Raw genomic sequence first — 21,020 nt, forward strand, 5'->3', positions numbered from 1 at the left:
GCTAATATTCCTCCGTAATGCGAAACACAAAAACACTGGCGCCTGCCAACACGACAATGAATGAAGGAGGAGGAGGAGGAGGAAAAATACGAGTAAAAAGTTGGAGTGAAAGGTCGAGTGCTGCATGAGGCTTGGCTGGCATTTTGGAGAGGGGGGGAAGAGGACATGGTGGTTGGGGGACGGCGTGTTCTCTAGCTGATGTTCTCTAGACAATCTTCTTGATGCTGGGTCTCTTGAAGCTGCCAGCACTGCGCTGTTTTTGGACCTGACTGGCGGAACCGTGGCGAGCCCGACCCCCGCTGGACAGCGCTGAGCTGGGGGACAACTGGACGTTCTCCTTATCGACACCTGGAGACGAGACGGGGTTGGGATGAGTCTCCGAGTCTCAGATTTAACAGTTACAAACAGCTAATGTTGACACATTTTACATAATAGTTATTGTCTTTAAATGTTTATCAACGTCGTAATTTAGATCTTAAGATATCATTTAACAAACAGATTGGAGGATCTGGCGCCTGAGAGCCAGTATATCGACACATGTAGCTGGGTTGGGGGTGAAGTGAATGTCCGCGAACATCGGCGTCACTGTTAACGGCAATAAAGGAAATCCAGTTTGAGACCTGGTGAGTGCTGCGAGGTGGCGAGTGAGGTCATGGAGTTGGAGAGGTTGAGGTTGGCAGTGATACTGAGCTGGCTCTGGCTGGTGGGGGGGGTAGGGGGAAGTGGGCGTCCGCAGCTGCTCCTCCCCTCGCTCCTCGTCAGCTGCGGGCAGGTAGCTGTCAATCAACGCCTCCAAGAACTTCACGATCAGCTCGGCGTAGTCGGGTATCTGGGTTTGCTGCGAGGAGATGGAAAAGAGGTTCAACTGATGTTTTAACAGCCACGTGATTTAAGAACACTGTCAAAAATCTATTTACACACGAGTGAAGCGACATGATTCCTCTGATGTGTATAAACAAGAGGAGGAAAGAATCTTTTGTACCTTCGAGAAAGGTCCCGCAAACCTCCAAAGTCCATTGAAGCCGAAACCTGTGAAAGGAGAGGAAGAGAAGGTGTGCGTGTATGTTTGTGTGTGTGTGAGTGAGAGAGTGAAAAGCATCAGTGACAAATGAAAATACTGTGATGCTGATGTTGAAAAATGCATGTTGCGGTTTGTTTCTGTCTGTTGTTGTTGATCATTAAAATAAAATCCAAAAACAACAAAAAAAATGTAGAGGTGTTGGTAAAGTAAACTCGTACTTTGTAAATAGGAGGGCTGGTACTGGGGGGGCGACTCCTCGTGGTACACCACATTCTGGACGATCCCGTGGACGGGGTTCAGGAGGTTGGTGTCCTGGCACGTGGACAGCACAGTGTTGATCTTGGAGTCCAGCAGGTTGTGGCTGAGGAAGACAATATTTTCATGTATTTACCACCAACACTTTTGGGTTTGTACACGTTTTTTCTTACACGTTCACATAGATTCCATTTAGTAAGCCTTTATCTATTTTTTTTACTGGATGTTTTTATATGTTTTTCTTACTGCGACAACTTTTTTTTTTAATCTTACCTGAGCTGCCAAATTTCATTTTGTGTAACTTGGTTGTGTTACATGCGAACGTCTGTAATACTGGAAGGTTCTATCCGCATGCGTAAATGTTAGAACAACTACATCACTGTTCATACGACGTTCACGCAGATTGTCACTTACAAATGAGATGCAAACACCGATTGGCTGAGTCAGTGAGTGATGACATTTAATGCCATGTCAGCAACACAGGCTATTTCATGGCAGAAATATTTGATGGCATTCACAAAAAAAAAAACACAATAGATTAAGACAGAAAGAAATCCAAACAAACAAATAAACCAGAATGCATCAGATTGGCTGAATGTCGGTGACTTACACAACGGGGAAAACCTTTGGGAAGACCACGCTGGCTTCAGCCAAGTACTCATAAAGAATCCGTTGGTCGAAATCATCGGTGGTGTATTTGACCTGGGTGGCCTGGAAGAGAAAGAGAAAGAGAGAGAGTGTGTGTGTGTGTGTGTGTGTGTGTGTGTGAACAGATGAACGGAACAAACAGATGCTGCCGTTCACATTGTACACATGCTCTTGTTTCCTCACCAGCACAGTGAGCAGAAGGGCCTGGATCTTTGGATCGGTCAGAACCTCCTCGTCCAGCAGGACGTTGGACTCGGACACGGACACTTTACGAAGGTGAGAGTTTCCGATTCTTTGCGTCTCTGAAAACATGACGAGACATGAAACAAGGCTCCGCCCAACCTGAAAACGACTGTATTCCACCTGCATTTGTTTTTCTGATCATTACAATTTAATCATTTATTCTTTTAATTGTGTTTAACTTTACAGAAACAGCTCTACTTACCACGTGTAATATTCTTGTTTCATTTTACCCATATTGCTTCAGTATTCTCAGTTTCTCGTTAATTAGCCCGACCTTTCTGCGTTATTTATGTATTGGTGAATTCTTCTTATCTCATGTTAAGGTATGAAGAGCATCAACTGTCTTGCCATTTAAAATTCAACATCCACTCCAAATTCAAACTGATCTTTGGAATAGTTCTGTTTTCTATTAGTTTAAGTCAAATTTCAAAGCTTCAGTTTTCCAGGGAAATACATTTTATTACGTTATTATGTTATTTTATTACCTGACAGACTGAAGGGGATTCCATGTTCACTGCCTGTTTCTATGTCAAGTATAAACCTTTGGTTTCCTCCTACTTTACAGTTCGTTTGCACTCAGTCTTTTGAAATAAAAATACAGTCACATAATCACACAGAAGCTACACACACACACACACACACACACACAATCCGTCGTCTCACCTATCTCATAATCGTTCTCGGCAACACGCCTCATCTTCGGGGGGGGTGGTCATGCCCGACTCCATCTCTGGTCTCTTTGGTGCTTTGGAGTCTGATATTAGATGATCGAAACTCTTCCTGGTGCCTGGGAGACATGCAGACATAGAAAGAGGATGAACTATGTTGGATTCAGAGGCGTGAACAGGCAGGGAGGGGAAGCTGTACCCAGGAGCTTCTTGGTGTTGGCCTGCGACGGCTGACCCATGTCCAGGCTCATGGACTTGCGCGTGCGTGGGCTGATCTGACCCACGGTGGGGTAGTGATGAGCAGACAGGTAGCGCTCTGAAACCTGAGGTGACGTCCACGGTTTGAGTCTCTCGCAGAGTTCTGAGAGGAGGAATACAGAGACGGATGTCAAGACTGGACAAGAAACGCCACTAAAACAAATCAACCACCTGTTTGTATGAAGCCAGTTTACACTGATTTAACACCTAAATCCTAAAAAGCCTAAATGTGTTTCATCCGAATCAGAAAGAATTTATTAATCCACATGGGGAAATTGGTTTGCAACATATAAAACAAAATAAACAAAATGTAATTGGGAAAACAACAACAACAAAAACCCAGAAGTGAATAATAAAAATAACAACAACAACAAATGACAATAATAATGACAAGCATGAAAATAAATAAATATAAATATATAATATAAATAATGTAAAGTAGCAGGAAATAGGAATAAATTATAGTAAAACTATAATTATAAAATATATAATTATTATATAATTATAATTTATAAAACTAAAACTAAAATTCTGGATCCTAATTAAGAAATAAAAGGTAAATGGAAAAATGCAAAAGTTGGGGGAAAAAAAAGACAACACACGGGAGCTCTTCCGTGTCCATCGTCTCACCTGCAGCTGGGGTCAGTGATGTGACTGGAGTAGGTGTCCATAGGAACGGGGTCCATGGAGAGGTCTGAAATCAGCAGTGACTTCCTGTGTTTGAGGCTGCAGCGACTTCGGACTTCCTCTGACACGGTAAGAAGAGCTGGAGCGGGACAGGAGGATGCGATGTTAGCAACAACTGCAGCGCAAACACGGAATGACGACGAGCGTGTTGACGTACCGGCGAGATAGGCCACACTCTGCGTGTTCACCTCAAACTTGTCACATTTCAGATGCTTGCTGATGAGAGACAAGAGCGTGTGCAGGATTCTCACTGTTCTCGCAACGGTGGGTGGCCGATGGATGCCGGTAGCCTGGGGAGGAACGAGACCCCACATCACGCTGCAGTTTGAAGTCGGTGTGCTCCAGGTGGTAATCTAAACTGTTTTAGATCAGTCTTTTTTGATTTCTGAGGGGAGTCTTCAGGAAGCGCCACTGGATGGAGGGTGAGTGTGGTGGTGGAGGTGCGTAACACAATCAACAACCGGAATCTAGTTGTAGTCTAATAAATCGTGACCCTGTAAGATTCACTCTTTGTAACATCTCAGTCTGAAACTTGGCTGTGACTAAAAACTGTAAAAACTTGCAGCAAAAACTGCACCAGATGAGGCAGCCAGTACCTCTCCATCACTGTAGGGGGCAGAGGTGAGGCTTTATTCAATTGGTGCGTTCTGGTGAACCGGCCATGTCTTTACCTTTGAGTAAATGTCCAACCAGTGCGAAGTTGAAGTTGGCGCTGAAGTTCAGGCCCACGAAGTGATCCATCTGCTTACAGTGCCATTCCAACGGACGCCTGATCTCCATGAACACCTCCTCAGGACTCTGAGAGGGGCAGAGAAGGAGAAGAGTTGACGGGACTAATGAGATGGAAGTCTGCATTATGGAGTTGATGACGGGTCCAGCAGCAGACCCACCTTAAAATAGCTCAACCTGGGATAGTTATTATTAGTATTGATGCATATTTCAGCGTTTTCTTTTCTGAAAGTCACTTTTCCCTCCTTTGGCTGCTCTAACGTCAGAACTTTCGGTGGATCGGTGGATATTAAAGTACCTCTATCTATCTATGTCCACACAGCGGTGATGTCAGTCGGAACAAATCTTCCAGTGTACGGTTGGATTCACCTTGTCGTTGAAGACGCGCATCGTGTCCAGAGTGTGGAGGTTCTGCTCCAGCAGAGCGGTCCCAGCAGAATACAGGTTGACTTCGTCCAGCTGTAGCACGGCGACCGCCACCCAGAACAGAGCTTTGTGCATGGGAGACTCCTGCAATCGGACGCGGGATGAGCGAAGAAACCCCAAACCGTGGAAATGACAAAGGGAGACCAACTGACTTGTACAGCAACTTGTGCACTGAGCCGCACCCAGGATTGGAATTTAGTCATCTCACACACAAAATGAACCGATTTGACTATAAACTGCCTTTACGAATTGAGTTAGGCCAAACAGAAGGTGAAAACGTGAGTCAGCATTCGTGGAGCTGGTGACAGCCGTCAGGTACCTTGCTGAGCAGCGGCTGCAGTTTGGTCAGAGCGATGACGGTGGCCTCGATTAACACTTGGCTGTTGTAGTTGTCGGGCCCCTTCAGACAGCTCTCCAGACCCTGAGGTGGTGGAAGAAGAAGAGAGGATTTAAAAAAAAAAAAAAAAGAAAAAAAAAAGAGTGAAATCATGCTTTGAATATGGATTTGTTTTACCCAGCAGGGGGCGTTATACGGTAGTCGCTCAGCTACAGCTTGTGGACATGTATCAACCACATGTACACTACAATCAATCAATGTGTGTATAACATTATTATAAAGTTATTTAAAGTGTGTGAATGCCTGTGACTTCTTTACTGTGTTTTTTATGGTAAATATCATTTTTAGAATGAAGCTCACCCGGTCGATGCTCAGCAGAGGACTGGCTTTGCTCAGGATTCGAATGATCTGCTTGATTTGGCCGTGGCTCACCCGCTTACTGATGCAGCCCAAACACCACCAGCGCTCTGGGCTGGAGAGAGGGGTTGTACTGGAATGCAAACCTGGCCACACACACACACACACACACACACACACACACACACACACACACACACACACACACACACACACACACACACACACACACACACACACGTGCACACACGTGCACACTCATCACTGCACATTCATGGACTGAGTGCGGTTGCATAAATATATGTAAGTTTCATACTTCTGTGCAAGTTCCGTCCACTGATCCAGCCACTTGCAGGCAGGAATGTCCCTCATGCACGCCTGCAGGAGGAACCAAAGATGAAAAAGTTGAAAGAAAGCTGCTGCATTAAAGGGTTCATGACACTGACACTAGCTACCAGCGTATCACACTGACATAACTGGTCAAATGCAATGATAAGATGTGTGTGTGTGTGTGTGTGTGGGGCAGTCCACCTCCATGATTTCCAGTAAAGCCTCTGTGACCGTCTCCAGGGAGGATAGGGCGAAGGTCTCCCTCTCGTACGACCCCGGGGAGAAGCTGCGGTCCCGGTAGCTGGAGCGGAAGGCGATAACTGCTGCAGACTTGACTTTGCTGATACCGAACAGCAGGTAGAACTTGGGAAGAGAGAACTCCGTCAGGCTCAGCCGCAGAACCTGCTTGGTCTCCTCTGGAGGGATCGAAAACAAGGAGAAAAGGTGTTTGTCCATCATTACAACACATTCTTTAACTCCTAAGACCTGAGCTTTTGTTTGGTGTGCATTTTTATTCTACCCTGCTGTTTGAGTAGGATAATTATGTATCATAATTATAATTTTGAAAAATACATAAAATGTATATAGCACATGAAAAGAGCTGAATATCATAAAATAACAATAATAATACATAAATGTATTTATCAAAATTAAGTAACATAATAATAAATATTAATAATACATTAAATGACCATTATTTTTTTGTAGAAACTCAAACAAACAACAACTTTAATGTGGTGTGCATTATTATTCCCCTTGTTGTTTGGGATGAGTATAAAAAAATGACGTGTTATAATTATAATTAAAAAAACCTGAGTTGAATAAAAATAAACTACTACTACTAATAATAATACATTACTGTATATATCAAAATTAAGTATCATAACAGGAAAATAATAATAATGACAATACATTAAATGACCATGATGTTTTGGAAAGCCTCTGAGTGTTCTATACGTGCGTGCAGGGTCTTAAGAGGTTACGTTACAAAAGTTCCTCACCACTGAAATTGAGCTGAGAGCAGGTGCAGAGCGAGTGGATGATGTTGATCACCAAGCCGTGTGTGGAAGCCCTGAGGGAGAGTGGCCCCGTGGCGACCAGCAGGGTCACAACGTGGAACAGGTACGGCAGGTGGGGCGGCGACGTCCAGGGAGTTGTTGAACGACAGCATGAGCATGTAGCGAGCCAGGATGGCGATGTCATCCCACATCAGGTGCTGCTCCAGCGTCGGGCGTCGGTGACAAGCAGGTCTTGTCTATGATCTTACACATTCGACCAATCACCTGCGGCGGAGCAAAAGACAGCACCGATTTTAAAACAACCGAACTAAAGCAGTTCTTCACCGCCATGCTGGACTGCAAACTCAGATGTAAATACATCCAATCAAATGGATGGAAAGTCTAAACACAGATGTACACTGTCAACCTTCAGGTGAGCCTTCGTTTTAAGATGTCTTTCACACGTGTCTGCCAAACTTTGCCTCATTATGAAGTCTGAAACTATGCTCATGGCGAACAGTGTCACGACAGGAAACGTCTACAATAAACAAATAGACAAAACACATGTGGCACACAGGAAGTGTAACAGCATGCAGATAAAATACTCAGGTAACGGGACAACCTGCTAACGGACTCATGCTAACGTTAGCGTCACTGTTGTTACTGGTCAACACACCAACTTATTTCCGTAAAAAAAAAAAAAAAAAAATCTGCTCTGTGATTATGTTCTGTAGGATGAAAAAATATCAGTAATTATTTAGTCAATTTTACAACTTCATTTAACTTTGAAACATTTCAGGAATAAAATCCAAGTCAAATATACTGAAATTGCTTTTTTTTTTCTTTAAATGAAATCTGATCATTGTCTTAAAGTGGTTTATTATATAAATATGACTCACATCGTCATGGTATCTTGACGCAACATGTGATCGGTAAATATTGTATCACCGTCAAAAAAAAAAAGATGATAATTGATAATATTGTATAATATTATAATAATAATATTATAATATTGCCACAGTACAAGAAAAGCAAGATAATTAAGCTGCTTTTATTCAACTGCTGGGTGACAAAGAGGTCATGGAGGAGACAAAAGCTCCTTTGTGTTCCGTCGGCACAACATGTTGACATCAGACAGAAAACCTGTGAAACACACCAGCGCTATGACTCAGGTACGCTGTCACAACCAGACGCAGGCCACGATTTCACGTTGGACGCGCAACGACGGACACGGCAGAAAACGACTGAGGCCATCTCCAGTTGGAGTTTTAACAGTGAATGTCTTTTCCTATTCAACAGTCCTGCACAATGGCGTCTATTCAGCGTGGTACTTGTGTCCGCCATAATCGGAGCCAGGGTCTGGCTTTTCTATTGTGTCTGTCGATGTATGTTGTGTTTGTTCATCTGAGAAGGAGGAATCAGGGAAACAGAACCCACAGATGATGGATAGCGAGTGGATGAGATCGTTGGTCTGGATCCTCTGAGCCAGGAGGGATTTAATTCTTCAGTTCGTAAGTATTTCATCAGAACATCCACTGATTCCTCATGTCGACGTTAGTGCCGTGAAATTCTACTTCACTTTATCTGCGAGAATTAAATTTTACCTTAATGTGGATTAGACAGATACTTTAATATCCAAGAGAAATTCACAACTGTATTAGAACCGTTCAAAGGGATGTATTATCAGCACAAACAGCTCAAAATTGTATTTTCATCATTTTCGTAACAAGAAAGTGCGATAAATATCTTTAAAAAATTATTCATAAACCACTTAAATATATTACGAGGTCAAACAAGTTCTACGCTAATTTTAAAAAATGTTTCTTATTTAGAGGGATGATGCTATAATGTGTGTATCTACTACGGTTCAGTTCGGATGCATCATCATAGCCGTTCTGAACATAGTCATTGCTGATTTTCCTCCTATTGTGCAGAATGAATGAATGAACGAATAAAAAGTGATAAAATTGAGTAAAATATTATGGATTTTCTGACCTTGCTGGAGACCAGTTTGACATTGCCAGACGCCAACGCTACCGCGGTGTCAGCCATGACCTCGGCCTTGATGGAGCCCAGACCTCCAGTGGCGCTGGTCTTAATGAAGCTGTCCAGCACCACGTCCAACAGGTCTGTGATCTGAAAGAGACGCAGGACGTTCAACCGCCGCTGCAAACATGAGCAGCTGAGGAGAGTGGAGGTGGACTCACCTGTCCCAAGCTGCCCCAGATCTTGGCTTGAATGGACGGATACATTTGCTTTTCATTGATGGTCATGGTGATGAGCTTGTCTAAAATGGCCGTGACGCGCTGGCGCTTGGCGTCGTCGTTGTGTTTACAAAAGCGAACCAGGTTGAGGAGCCAGGGCGTCATGTACTCCAAGCAGAGATGTTTCAGCTCAATACCTGCAACAACAACCACGTTACGAACATCCTGAGTTTACTTTGGACTCTGGTTGTTTTCCTGCAGCCAAAACTTCTGACCTCTGTTGTGTCCCGTCTGTCAGTGGGATTATGGGATTATACTCTGAAGCAAGACTTGTATTTTTGACACTTTCATGAACTTCCAATATAAAGTTTAGTCTACTTGGACACATTAAAAACAGTCAAAACATTTTTACGAAATGAGAACGAATTGTTGCACAAGTTAGAAGTGACCTAACCTCCCATCAGTGCGGTTTGTGTGTGTGTGTGTGTGTGTGTGTGTGTGTGTGAGGGGACATACTGGATTTGCTGAAGCCAGAGATACACTCCTCTAGAAACTCCAGTGTGAGATGAGGCTCGTTGGCAGCCAGAGTTTTGCTGATGGACACGATGAAGAGGGTGTTGTTGGCCGGGATGCAGAGGCCCGACGTCTCCAGCAGCTGGCCCTCGATCTTCAGGTTGAAGGTGCAAGTCAAAGCGCACAACAGGTTGTAAGCTGCAGACCTGTGGGGAGATGGGGGGTGGGGGGCACAAGGTATTTTTATTTTCTTGGTATTTTTCCACAACCAGAGAAAAAGACATTCTGCTTCACCAGTTTTTTCTGAAGCTATTATTTGGACCCCGCAGTGGGTGGAAGGTTGGGTGACAGGCTGTTGTGGCACCATGGCAACTGTTTACAAAGAGTTTGGGAAAAACCCTCATACATGAACAACTGGTCTTGAACAGGACAAATAACTCCCTTTAACTCTGACAGGCTGGTGTGACTCACACAGGAGGATATTAATACCCGCTGTGATCCTACCGGCCATGTGCTGTGTTGGAACTCCAGTGACTCAACATGACAACGGCAATGTTTGACGTGCAGCTGTGAACAGAACTAATCTGCCCCGGAAGAACTTTACTGACAGAAAAATGGATTTTACTTCTTGTCCATTTGGATTACCTGTGCAGGTGGGAATGTTCCTACAGCGTAGTTTTAAGTGGAATATCATGTACCGTGTCATTTATCAACTCAAAAAGCACGAGGAGAGCACAGACCTCCACCACCTTCATTCATTCATTTATCTACTTCAATAAATTGATTGATCATGAAAACATGCCTTTGTCACTAATAGTCAGATAGTTTTTAAACAAATCATTAGCAACCTTGTGATCATGACCTCTGAGCTGTATTTTTTTCCTTTTGCTCTTTGTTTCCTTTTTTTACTTGTTATTTTATGTTTATCTGTCTGTCTATTATGCTAATAAACAGACAGATAAACGCTGGCCAAGACAGAACCTCCTTGGTGGAGGTAACTAAGAACGGATCGCTATAAGTTACAGCTGGAAGGCCCCAGAATGGAGGACTGACCTGAGGCTGGGATCAGAACTGCCCAGGTTGAGCAGAGCTATGTTCAGAAGAGTGCCGGGAACATCCTTGGGCCGGATCTTGGTATGCTGGGGAATGGAGTCGGGCTGCGACAGCTCCCACCGCGTCCGGATGTGGATGATGGACTGGACGATGGCGTCGCATTCCTGATGCATGAACGTGAGCGGCGTGCCCTGGTTGGCCATGGTGAGCGTGAACTGGCTCTCGTCCACCAGGCAAATCTCCTCGATCTCCGAGGCGTAGTAGACGTCATTCAGGAAGACGGGCTGGCCGAGAACACGGGTCCGCTCCGCTGAGGTCACCTGCACCGCCGTTGAGCCAACCTGCTCGGAAAAAACAAGACAAGTTTCAGACCAGAATCTCTATCTCAGAGCCTTCAATTACTTTCACCCAAAATGGCTGTATCAAATGACATTCCCATAGCACATGTAGGAAAGTCCCTGCCTTTCCTTCAGAACTTGAAACCTCACCTTTATCGAGACCTTGGTGTCTTTGTGGCCAGCTTGAGGGCATTGTGGAACACCTTCAGGTCTTCCTCCAGGATCAAGGTCGCCGCAGGCAGCTTCTGTTGGTCAGGTTCTATGTGTTCGGCCAGTTTCGCAGGAGAGTCGATGAACTGAAGGCGCTTGCTGCCCTTCAAGCGGTCAGCAGACGCTCGTGGTACTTGGTGTACTCCCTGACCCAGGTGTTGCAGTTGTACACATAGACTGCGGCGACATTCTCGTAGGCGAAGCCGGGAAAGACCACGAACCACTTGGACAGGAAGTCGGTCTTGAAGCGATTGCTGGGTCCGACGTGCGTCAGGTCGACCACGATCTCGTAGGGTTTGGGCGTAATAAGGTTTGAGGGTGAGGAGAACGTGGTAGATGAGCAGGTCTCCGTTTATCTGCCCGGTCTTGAATCTAAAGAAGAGGGGGGACAAACAAAAATCCACAACATTCATACGTGCAGTGGAATGAAGCTTAACTCTTTTTCCCCCCCCCCGTTTTTCTTCTGAAGCTGAGGTGGAGTACCGAAAAGAACCAGATCAAAACACAGCCGGGGAGTTCATTGAGTATCTGACGAGTCATCCTCTCCCTCGACACGTCCACGTGACACTGCTCAGAGTAAGTACTGCTGACTGACCCCACAACATCCATCTGCACTTTGATATACTTTCACACTATAAATTACAGTACTGCTACATTAACGTCCATTCCTAGACAACTTATTTACGATTTATTCGTACTAATTTAACTACCGATGTTCGTGTTTGCTTATGTGATGGGTCAATAAACATGTGAGTTCATGTATTGAAGAAAATCAGTATGTGTAACAGTACTTATCTACTAGTTGTTTCCCGCCTCTATATACTTACTATATACTATATACTATGTTTAAACAATTTATTTTTAGTTCAACAGTTTATTTTTAGTTTAGTTTAGTTTAATATAAAGTGGTGGGATGATGCAAGATTCTATGTTAAACAATCTTTAACAATGTGTTCACGAGCAGCGGATGTCCGAGGTCAACTCACAATGATGAGAACTAATTTGTTTGTGTTCCAGATCTATCAAAACTTAGTAGGTGGGGTGAAGAAAGCGCTGGTTCTTAGTGTGTGAACAACACATTGTGTGGTATTCCATGTATGACTACACCGTAACAACATTCCCATGGCAACAAACAAACCAGTAGTGTGTTTGTCCGAATCATATAAATGGACACGAAAGAGCTACATGATACAAAAACAGTACAAACCATTGGTAATAAAGTGGACTGTAACTGTAAAATGATGTTTTGATGTTGAAGTGACTGCGATGTCTTGACTGTGTTTGCTTCATCAATGCAAACCTTCTCTGAAGTTCCCAGGGCGTCATGGACGACACTGGAGCTTCTCTCTGGCTGTGTCTGCTGCTCGGCCAAATGACACTATGTCACAGTGACGCAGAGCAAAACCACAGCTCAGCCCCGGTGGCGGAGCCCGACCTGACCGCCGGTGATCACGCAAACAATTTCAGCACCAACGGCTCGAGACTGGACTGTCTGATTGACACCGAGATGGGTCTGATTGCTGTGGGCTCGGCGGGGGGGGCTCATTTTGTGCCTGCTGGTTGCCACGGTGGTGCTGGCGTGCCAGGTGTGCCACATCCAGCGGCAGGTGTACGCTCCACGAGCATCTCGTTCCAACATGTACCTGGTGGGGGGCGCAGGCTACTGGGACACGGAGCAGCCGGAGGTGGGAGGACTGGTTGGGCCCTGTGACAACAGCGTCGTGCTGGAGGAAGTGAGAGCAGACGGCAAGATGGAGGAGGACGAGGAGGAGGAGGAGGAGAAGGTGGGGGGAGAGGCTGCCGAGATACAAGGGGAGGGGGGCGGGGCTGAACATGAGGAGGGGGCTTTCGCTGAGGCTTTTGGATCTGATGGGAAAGACAGTCACATGCAGAGCTTCGAGTCCAAGGACTCCTGCTTACAGGTTCCCAAGAACGTAGAGGACATGCCTCTTGTTGTATGAGCTCCATCTCTCTCTCACACACACACACGCCCATGACCTGTCACACCAGCCTGATTTATATTTCTGTGTTAAGAGAAGATCCCAGGCGTAGAGCCCTCACGTAGGCAACGTTTTAGTTCTATGCAGAGGTTTACATCAGGCTTCATCACACACCATCACCCAAATGCATGGAAAACATGTGAAAGCACACATAATATTCTTATCCCATCGACAATGTCTTCTTCACTAATACTTGTTAATAAGTCTCTGGACGTGTCGGACTTACACATTTATGAGTGCTGTTGATCGTTTCCATTTCTCCACGTAATTACTTTACATATTCTGAATTCTGATAAGACGCTTTCTTTTCTTTCCTTTGTGCAATCAAGGACCAGCCGACATGTGAAATACTAAGTTTAAGTCTTCAAAGAAGAAGCAGAACTGCTCTGTTGTTTGAGTCCAGGGGCCAAATGTGCCAGCAAACATTTGTAGTTGTTGGTCTGCAGTCTGTTTCATGAAATATTTTGTAATCTTTGTTTCTGGTCTTTTACCTGTTTTCATCTTAATTGCTGTGATCATGCTTGTGCGCCTGACCAAGAGCCTTTCAGAATAAACTGATTGCTGCAGTGCGTCAAGGCTTGTTTCAGGTTATTTTGGTGAAGGATGTTGGTGGTTGTGTGGGCTTTCTACCGGTTCTACATGTGTCTTAGCTGATGAAATCTCACTTCCCTGTTCTAAATACAAATGCTGATATGTTTTTTTTTTTTTTAAATATAAGTTTTATTTCTTTTTCTTTTACACTTCCCTGGTGTCTGGTACCTACATATACATGCCAATACAGAGTAATTCACACAGTATTTAGTCACAGCTGTACCATCTCCTCAATTTATGTCCTGTTCTTCTCACCAGCCCATAGTAAAGAAACAGTCCCATGTTCTCCTCTCTTCCCCCACCGTCATTAGTAATTCTCCCCAACAGCTGCTCATATGACCCTTTTTCTGTCATAGTTTCAATCCATTTTTTACAGTCAGGTGGGGATGTACTTTTCCATACCCTGGAGGATATTTTGGGCTTCTGTGACCATCCCAACTTTTATAACTGCAATGTCATGTTTTGACATTCCCATGATTATTTTATATTATGATTATACTATGAAATATAATCTCCCAAAATGGCTGTATCAAACTACATTCCCATAGCACATGTAGGAAAGTCCCTGCTGCTGTTCCACATGTCCAATAAAACCCTGAAATGAGGAAAAGTGCAGAATAATGATAAATAACGATGACGATAAAGTGAGTTCAAGCATTTAAATTGGTTTGGTTTGTCAGTTAATGTGAAACTAAACTGCCTCAGATGTTCAGATGATAAAAACCTCTGACACAGTTTGAGAACTGATGACTCAGATCATGTGGATGACATCGGGCGAGGAGATGATTTTTTTTTTGTACAATATAACTCAGAACACTTCACTTTCAAGGTGGCCTCCATCCTTCAGTCAGATTTTCACTTCTGCTGCTGTGAGCGTTGTTGGCCTGATTTTATACTTCTGCAGGTGTAGCATGTGAAACGTCACAACTGTCCACTTGTGATTCGATGACGATGAAACTCATAACTCAATGGATACATTTCCACAAATCCTTACAACGACGTTTAATGTCAGTGTAGTTTGGTTTTGGTGTGGCACACAAATTGCTGTTTGTCACAGGAAGAATACAAACACACGTGGTCCTCATCAGTTTCCCAACTCACACTTCCTGTAAGTGACACAACAACCAGCTCGTAGCGTTTCAACACAGACCCATTGGTGAGAAGCACTGAACCAGGAACGTCCTGCTGCACATCAGCTTTACTTCATATTTACGGTGCCTACAAGGGTCTGCTCAGGTGGGACAGAGGACTTAACTGCGGCCGGTGAGTCCATTTTGAAATATTTGTGGCAATACTGATGTTTGCTCCACTGGGTTTGTGGACTGATGGAACTGACGAATGTGTCCACACAACAAAAATGACCACAGAAACCAAACAATACTCTCTCCTTAACTACTTGACATAATATTGTCAAAAACAAACTGAAAAAATTCAAGAAAGTTAGTTAAGATCATTTCATTTGCAAATTTTATTTATTATTTGTTTGGATTTCTCTGAGTTTTATAAATGTTCTTTGTGTGTGCAAATCCAACATAAAAACATGCTATGTGGTTCAAAACTCATGACGATCTTTGGTTTTATCGTTACATAGACTCAGCGAGCAGCCACGCATCAGAGGAAAACTATGTTTCACCACTTCATCGGCCTCATTCTCCTTCTGTCACTGCCAGCGAGCAACGCGGTGACGTCCGGTCGCAACGGCTTCCTTCAAGTGACAACGCGACAATCGGAGGTCTGGAGTCAGAAAACGACAGCGTCAACCACAGATCACGAAGAGGAAACAACTGAGGTCACACCTCCTCAGACCTTCAGTAATCCTGCAGCACAGACCAACACACCATCACAAGGTGTCAGATCCACTACAGAAGTGACATATGAAGTGACAACGGGTGCGATCACCCACACCAGCCACCCGACCACCTCCGCCTCCACCCAGTTCACCACTGCTAAAACACCTCATGTATCCAAACGTCCGACAGCGACGACAAACCACAGCGCAGCTCTGATCACCAAACCTGTCGAAAACAAAACAAAGCCAGGTGCTGTCACACGCACAACGGGGGCTTCAACTACGCCGTTGGTCCGCATCACCGAGGCAAAGAAAGAACCCGAACCCGCAGATGACCAGTCCATCAATGTAATAAAGCCCGGTAAAGTCGTGGCGGGCCTCATAGGTGGAGCACTGGTGCTGATGATGTTGGGACTGCTGGTCGTCTACGGACAGAAACGGAAGTATCAGAAGCAGCAGATCACCACTAGTGACTGGGCGGGTCCTTCTCCATTTCTAGAGGGAGGAGCTGGCGATGGCGAGGTGACGCTGAAATCGTCCAACCACATTTCCCTCTCCAGTTTCTTGCCTCAGAGACTATCCAAACGGTGGAACCTGCTGTCAGGAACCAATGAGGAGTTCGGAGACACAACACCGGGTACGACTTTTGGGCTAAAACGTGGATCGGGATCAGAAGAACAACGGAGCAGCGGTCCTGAAGTGACCCAACAGCCACAAAACACCAAGGCTGAAACAAGAGTAGACTGATGTCTGTTGATTGAGGTTCAAGTTTCAGCATTGGAGAATTCATGTTTGGATTTGTATTTCTGCAAAATAATTCGATAAGTTATGAAGGATGTTTATGAAATTATCAGGAAATGCTTAAATGTCGGTAGTGTTCTAGAACCATATGGATCAGGGGGGGTTTTTAGGGTCGTTTTCAGCATATGTGTATAGAACTCCACAATAAAGGGTCAGATCAGGATACATTCCCCATAGGTTCACTACTATATCAAAGTCTGATCCAGAACAGGAAATATTATGGTCCTTGTAGATTTTCAGGCACTGTAAGTCACCAAATGAGGATAAACATGAACTAACACCAGATTGTAGCTGAAATTCTGCTGAATCAGTGTGAAAAGATTTGTTGGATCTTCAATAGTTGTAGAGCTACATCCAAAAGAAAAACACCATTAGACAAATAGTGAATTTTGTCAATTGAAGAAAAAGTGGTATCAGTGTATTTACAAGTGGTAAGTGGATGTTATCTTGGTCAAGGTAGCTAATGAGGTAGTTAAATACAGTTAGATTTATTAATATTTGTTGAAAATCGAAATATAAAATAATATTGGGTGGAAATAAGTGCTTTTCTAGTAACACTGAGGCTGTTGATTTTATCTATTATAAATAAAAAAATATTAAAAATGGTTTTTAATATTAGTTTTTGCTTCAAACACGGATTTGAAAAAAGAACTGAGGAGCGACTGAGAGGGTCTCAATATTTCACTCACTCACCACTGGGGGGCAGCGCAGTGAGTGATACAAAATGGGGCGCTGTGTTTCATCAAATCTGTACAGTGCATGAACGCAAGGGGGAGCTGCTGGAGTCGTGCACACACACTCACACACACACACACACACACGGCGGCAGAGAGGGCTGGATTCCTCCTGCCATCCTCTCAACCTCCTAACCAAGACCTCCAGCTGCAGTGGGAACCTGCAGAATGCTCCGGAAGACAGCGCTGGGTCGACACTCAAACCAACGTCCAGCTCACGGACAAAAAACCTCTTTCATCAGCAGACAGCCGATAAAGCACAAAGGGACAAATTAGCTGCAGTCGGAGGGAACCGAAAGGAGAAAGGAGAGATGACACACAAGCACTAGGACGGATGCGGTGAGTGATTTTATGACAGAAAGAGAATGAAGGAGGGAGTTCACCTACAGGACACTGACCAAGTAAACAGAGTTGTGATGTATCAGAACAACGGCCCTGTATGACCGAATAAACATGACAACAGTGGCAGCTTGAGGATATTTTTAACACACCTTTCCAAGATGCGCATGACAGCCTCGACTCGAAGGACTGTCTGTGGAGCAGTTTGAGGGACAGACGGTGGATTATTATTATTATTATTATTATTTGTGCCGGATGAATCCCGTCTCTCTGCAGCACTCGGAGAAGGATCAGACAGTTGGCAGCATCAGCACCGTTCTTAACTGCATCTGTCCCACGTTAGCCCACAAGAGGGCCACGAGAGAAACACCCTTTTACTGACGTGTGTCTTCATTCTGCTGCATTTTATACAGAGACTGCAGATAATTTAGTCACAATCAGAGTAACAGTTACACATGCATTCAAATGTGCTGGTATGTATGGAACTGTGGTAATATATAATAGAGCTGCATTTTTGAATGACTGCATGAGCTTTTTTCCCCATCATGTTGCATGTAAGTGCAAGTTGTTTTTTTGTTGTCGTTTGTTTGTTTGTTTTTATAAAATAGGCTGTCTAGTTCCCAATGACGTAATTTCCAGGGTTGGGTTCCAAAAAGCAGGATTAGTTAAAATCCAGAGTTTGTAAATCCTTAAATGAGGAAAAACTCGGCAGAACTTTCCAGATTTCAGAGTTACTGATACTACTACTCAAATCATATGAAAATGTTACACTGTATGTTACTTGGAGACATTTGGTTGGATTTCAGTAAATTTACGTGAAACTAACGACAAACTCAGGATTTTCACTTAACTGGCTTTCTGGAACGGGCCCCAGGTGAAAGAATGACCTGCTTACGTTCAAATTTCATCACAACATAGTAGCTAGGACAAAATCTTCCATAGTTGCATTAGTACTTAGTTGCTAGACATTATCTACATAACTACACCGAAACAACATTCTGATTGACAAACAAAAAAATTCTTAAAAACCTAAGTCTTAACTAGCTAACTAAAAACTAACTAACAAAAACAGTTAACAAAAATGTTTATACCGACAGATGTGTGCTGCCATAGATTCTGTGCATGCATAGATGGACAGATACTTCACAATCAGTGACCACTCGACGTCCCATCCGCATCTCGGACCAACTGTTACAGCTGATGTGCCAGATCTGACTGATCTTCTCCACGTCTCCGTCCCATCTAGAGCCCGTTGTGCCTCCCTCTGTCTGTTCCTCCTGCTGCTATGGGGGCTCCTGGGGGGGTGGGTCCTGTCCGTCTGCCCCTCGGCCTGCTCCTGCAGCCAAGGGCACCGCGTGGTGGACTGCTCCTCCAGAGGCCTGACCAAGCTCCCGCACAATCTCCAGCACAACATCCGCTCCCTCAACCTGTCTTTCAATAGGTAGGAGGCCGTGTCTAATGTCTGGATCAGACAGTGTTTCTATCGCGTCTCTCTCCATCCTAAAGGCCGACACAAAAAGTCTGAGTACATACAGGAGCCCTCTGTCCGAAAAACGTCCCCCTGGTTTGCTCGGCGGAGACATGACACATTAAACCCGGTGTGTTTCCCCCGAACATGATGCATAGGACCTAGTGCGCATGCATCCACAATTCTTTCGGCCTTCTCTCCTCCACTAAAATGACATTTGCCATTTTTCGGATTCCTCGTGAATGCCGCGCCATATTTGTTGGGAAATGTGTCTCTGCTTGCACCAAGCTGGGCCGACGCCCCGCCCCCCAAAAGCCACATACCCCATTGTGACTGGTCGGTTTCTTTCGGCTCCAGCTCGCGCAAAAAGGGACCTTCAACACATGAGGCATTCATATAAAACCCGCAGGACTCACTAACGTTCAACTTTCCAATCAAGGTTGGGGCAGTTGTTGTCGTTTCCAAAGTTTCCAACTTAACCACAGATAAACCTGGTGCAAAGCGGCCTGAATCCATGTCGTCTAATCTCTCTGAGCCTTTGGTTCCTGTTGAGATGTCGTGTACGTGTGTCTGATTCCTGACACCGATCTCTGTAAGCCTGCAGGACACGGACAGACAGGCTCAGCCACTACGCCCACCTGCGAACGCTCGATGTGTCCTACAACCGGCTGCCGAGCCTGCCGCCCGCTTTGCCGCGGTCTCTGTGGGTCATCCGGGCGGCAGGAAATCACCTGCGCCTGCTGGACAAAAACGACACAGCGTACCACTGGAACCTGAGAGCACTGGACCTGTCGCGCAACGAGCTGGAGCGGGTGGTTTTCATCAACAACACGCTGCCCGGCCTGCGGAGCGCTCAACCTCAGTCACAACCGCTTCTGGACGGTGCCCACCAACATGCCGCACAACCTGGAGAGGCATCGACCTGTCCCACAACTACCTGGTGCAGATCCTGCCGGGGTCTTTGGACCGGCTGCCCAGGTTGGCTCAGTTCTACCTTCATGCTAACCGCTTCTCTTGGCTGCACGAAGGGGGTCTTTGATAAGCTATCGGGTTTGGCATTCATGACGCTCGGGGAAAACCCCTGGGCTTGTGAGGAGGAGGAAAACATCACCAGGCTTCTGAGGTGGGCCACGCAGACGCCCGCCACCGTCACAGGCTGCCCCTGTTACACCAGACCTGTCTGCGGCCCGGCGGACGGACGGCGCGAGCGGCATTCTCTGTGGCTGCCCGCTCGGACCACGGAGACCGCGTCCACTTACGAGCCAGACGCTTTCCAGACTGGAGTTTATCGGGATCGAAGAGGCGAAAACGTTTCTGGGGAGTATGTGGTATTCGTCTGGACGTCGTCTCCCGGTTTGGTCACTTCCTCGACACACACGAGCACAACGAAATCACCCAAGAGAGGGAACGCATGGAAGAAAAGCCACGGAGTCGTGTGCGAGAGTGGACATACTCTGACTCTGTTGGTCATCATGGCAGCTTTCACATCCCTCTGAAGATACCTGAACTGTCCTCATTATCTCACTGACTTGCCAAACCTTTCATGGCCCAACAAAACAAACTTGGCTAAGTATGTCACTAAATAAGTACTAAGGGTGGAGTGACAAAAAAATACATGTTGCCAGTCTGTGTTTTTACAGTTGTTTCCTGTTTCTGCATGAAATCTATTCAATATTCTGTAACTGCATGAGATGCACAGCAGCAGAGTGAAATAAATAAACTAGCGCCTCTTGTTTTGTTCCATACGACCTCTGACCTTCTGACCAGCGGAGAGAGGCTGGGTGACGCTGGCCTGATGGACTGTAAAATTACAACGCTGAAAAGGTTGTTTCAGCCAGCAGCTGACCACAGAGTTTGACGAGCAGTTCATCCTTCAAGAGTCTTGAATGGTCACACAGACCAGTGCAGAAAACACTGCAGATTGCTGAGTAATGTTTTGTTTTTAGACTAAGTATAGACTAAGAAGTGATGTGACCAGCTGACAGAAAAACATTGACACCAGAAGTTAACACGGATGCCCAGC

At 45.1% G+C, this 21,020-nt stretch overlaps 2 protein-coding genes across 2 annotated transcripts in view; one reads left to right on the forward strand and one right to left on the reverse strand.

Annotated features, from left to right (window-relative positions):
• Nucleotides 1-205: 205 nt before the first annotated feature.
• The window catches only part of LOC144738543 (neurofibromin-like), a gene marked incomplete at its 5' end in the record, with an annotated part of 33,812 nt that continues 12,997 nt past the window's right edge, over nucleotides 206-21,020 (reverse strand). The window contains 32 exon segments of the mRNA XM_078621551.1: nucleotides 206-348; nucleotides 621-711; nucleotides 713-838; nucleotides 983-1,029; nucleotides 1,240-1,382; nucleotides 1,887-1,987; nucleotides 2,108-2,226; nucleotides 2,831-2,873; nucleotides 2,875-2,954; nucleotides 3,035-3,173; nucleotides 3,175-3,196; nucleotides 3,724-3,859; nucleotides 3,938-4,052; nucleotides 4,054-4,070; nucleotides 4,452-4,578; nucleotides 4,879-5,019; nucleotides 5,255-5,356; nucleotides 5,633-5,722; nucleotides 5,724-5,775; nucleotides 5,946-6,007; nucleotides 6,161-6,375; nucleotides 6,961-7,093; nucleotides 7,095-7,190; nucleotides 7,192-7,242; nucleotides 8,953-9,093; nucleotides 9,165-9,358; nucleotides 9,678-9,880; nucleotides 10,728-11,068; nucleotides 11,216-11,244; nucleotides 11,247-11,387; nucleotides 11,390-11,573; nucleotides 11,575-11,647. Of these exon segments, the coding sequence (XP_078477677.1) occupies nucleotides 206-348; nucleotides 621-711; nucleotides 713-838; nucleotides 983-1,029; nucleotides 1,240-1,382; nucleotides 1,887-1,987; nucleotides 2,108-2,226; nucleotides 2,831-2,873; nucleotides 2,875-2,954; nucleotides 3,035-3,173; nucleotides 3,175-3,196; nucleotides 3,724-3,859; nucleotides 3,938-4,052; nucleotides 4,054-4,070; nucleotides 4,452-4,578; nucleotides 4,879-5,019; nucleotides 5,255-5,356; nucleotides 5,633-5,722; nucleotides 5,724-5,775; nucleotides 5,946-6,007; nucleotides 6,161-6,375; nucleotides 6,961-7,093; nucleotides 7,095-7,190; nucleotides 7,192-7,242; nucleotides 8,953-9,093; nucleotides 9,165-9,358; nucleotides 9,678-9,880; nucleotides 10,728-11,068; nucleotides 11,216-11,244; nucleotides 11,247-11,387; nucleotides 11,390-11,573; nucleotides 11,575-11,647 (3,697 nt within the window).
• Nucleotides 17,525-20,493, forward strand: LOC144738542 (oligodendrocyte-myelin glycoprotein-like). The gene is given in 6 exon segments (XM_078621550.1): nucleotides 17,525-17,529; nucleotides 18,776-18,970; nucleotides 19,602-19,845; nucleotides 19,847-19,912; nucleotides 19,914-20,030; nucleotides 20,032-20,493. Coding segments are annotated over 6 exon segments (1,089 nt in total).

The sequence above is a fragment of the Lampetra planeri genome, unplaced genomic scaffold (genome assembly GCF_965212315.1).
Source record: "Lampetra planeri unplaced genomic scaffold, kcLamPlan1.2.h2 scaffold_1043, whole genome shotgun sequence".
Taxonomy (NCBI): Eukaryota; Metazoa; Chordata; class Hyperoartia; order Petromyzontiformes; family Petromyzontidae; genus Lampetra; species Lampetra planeri.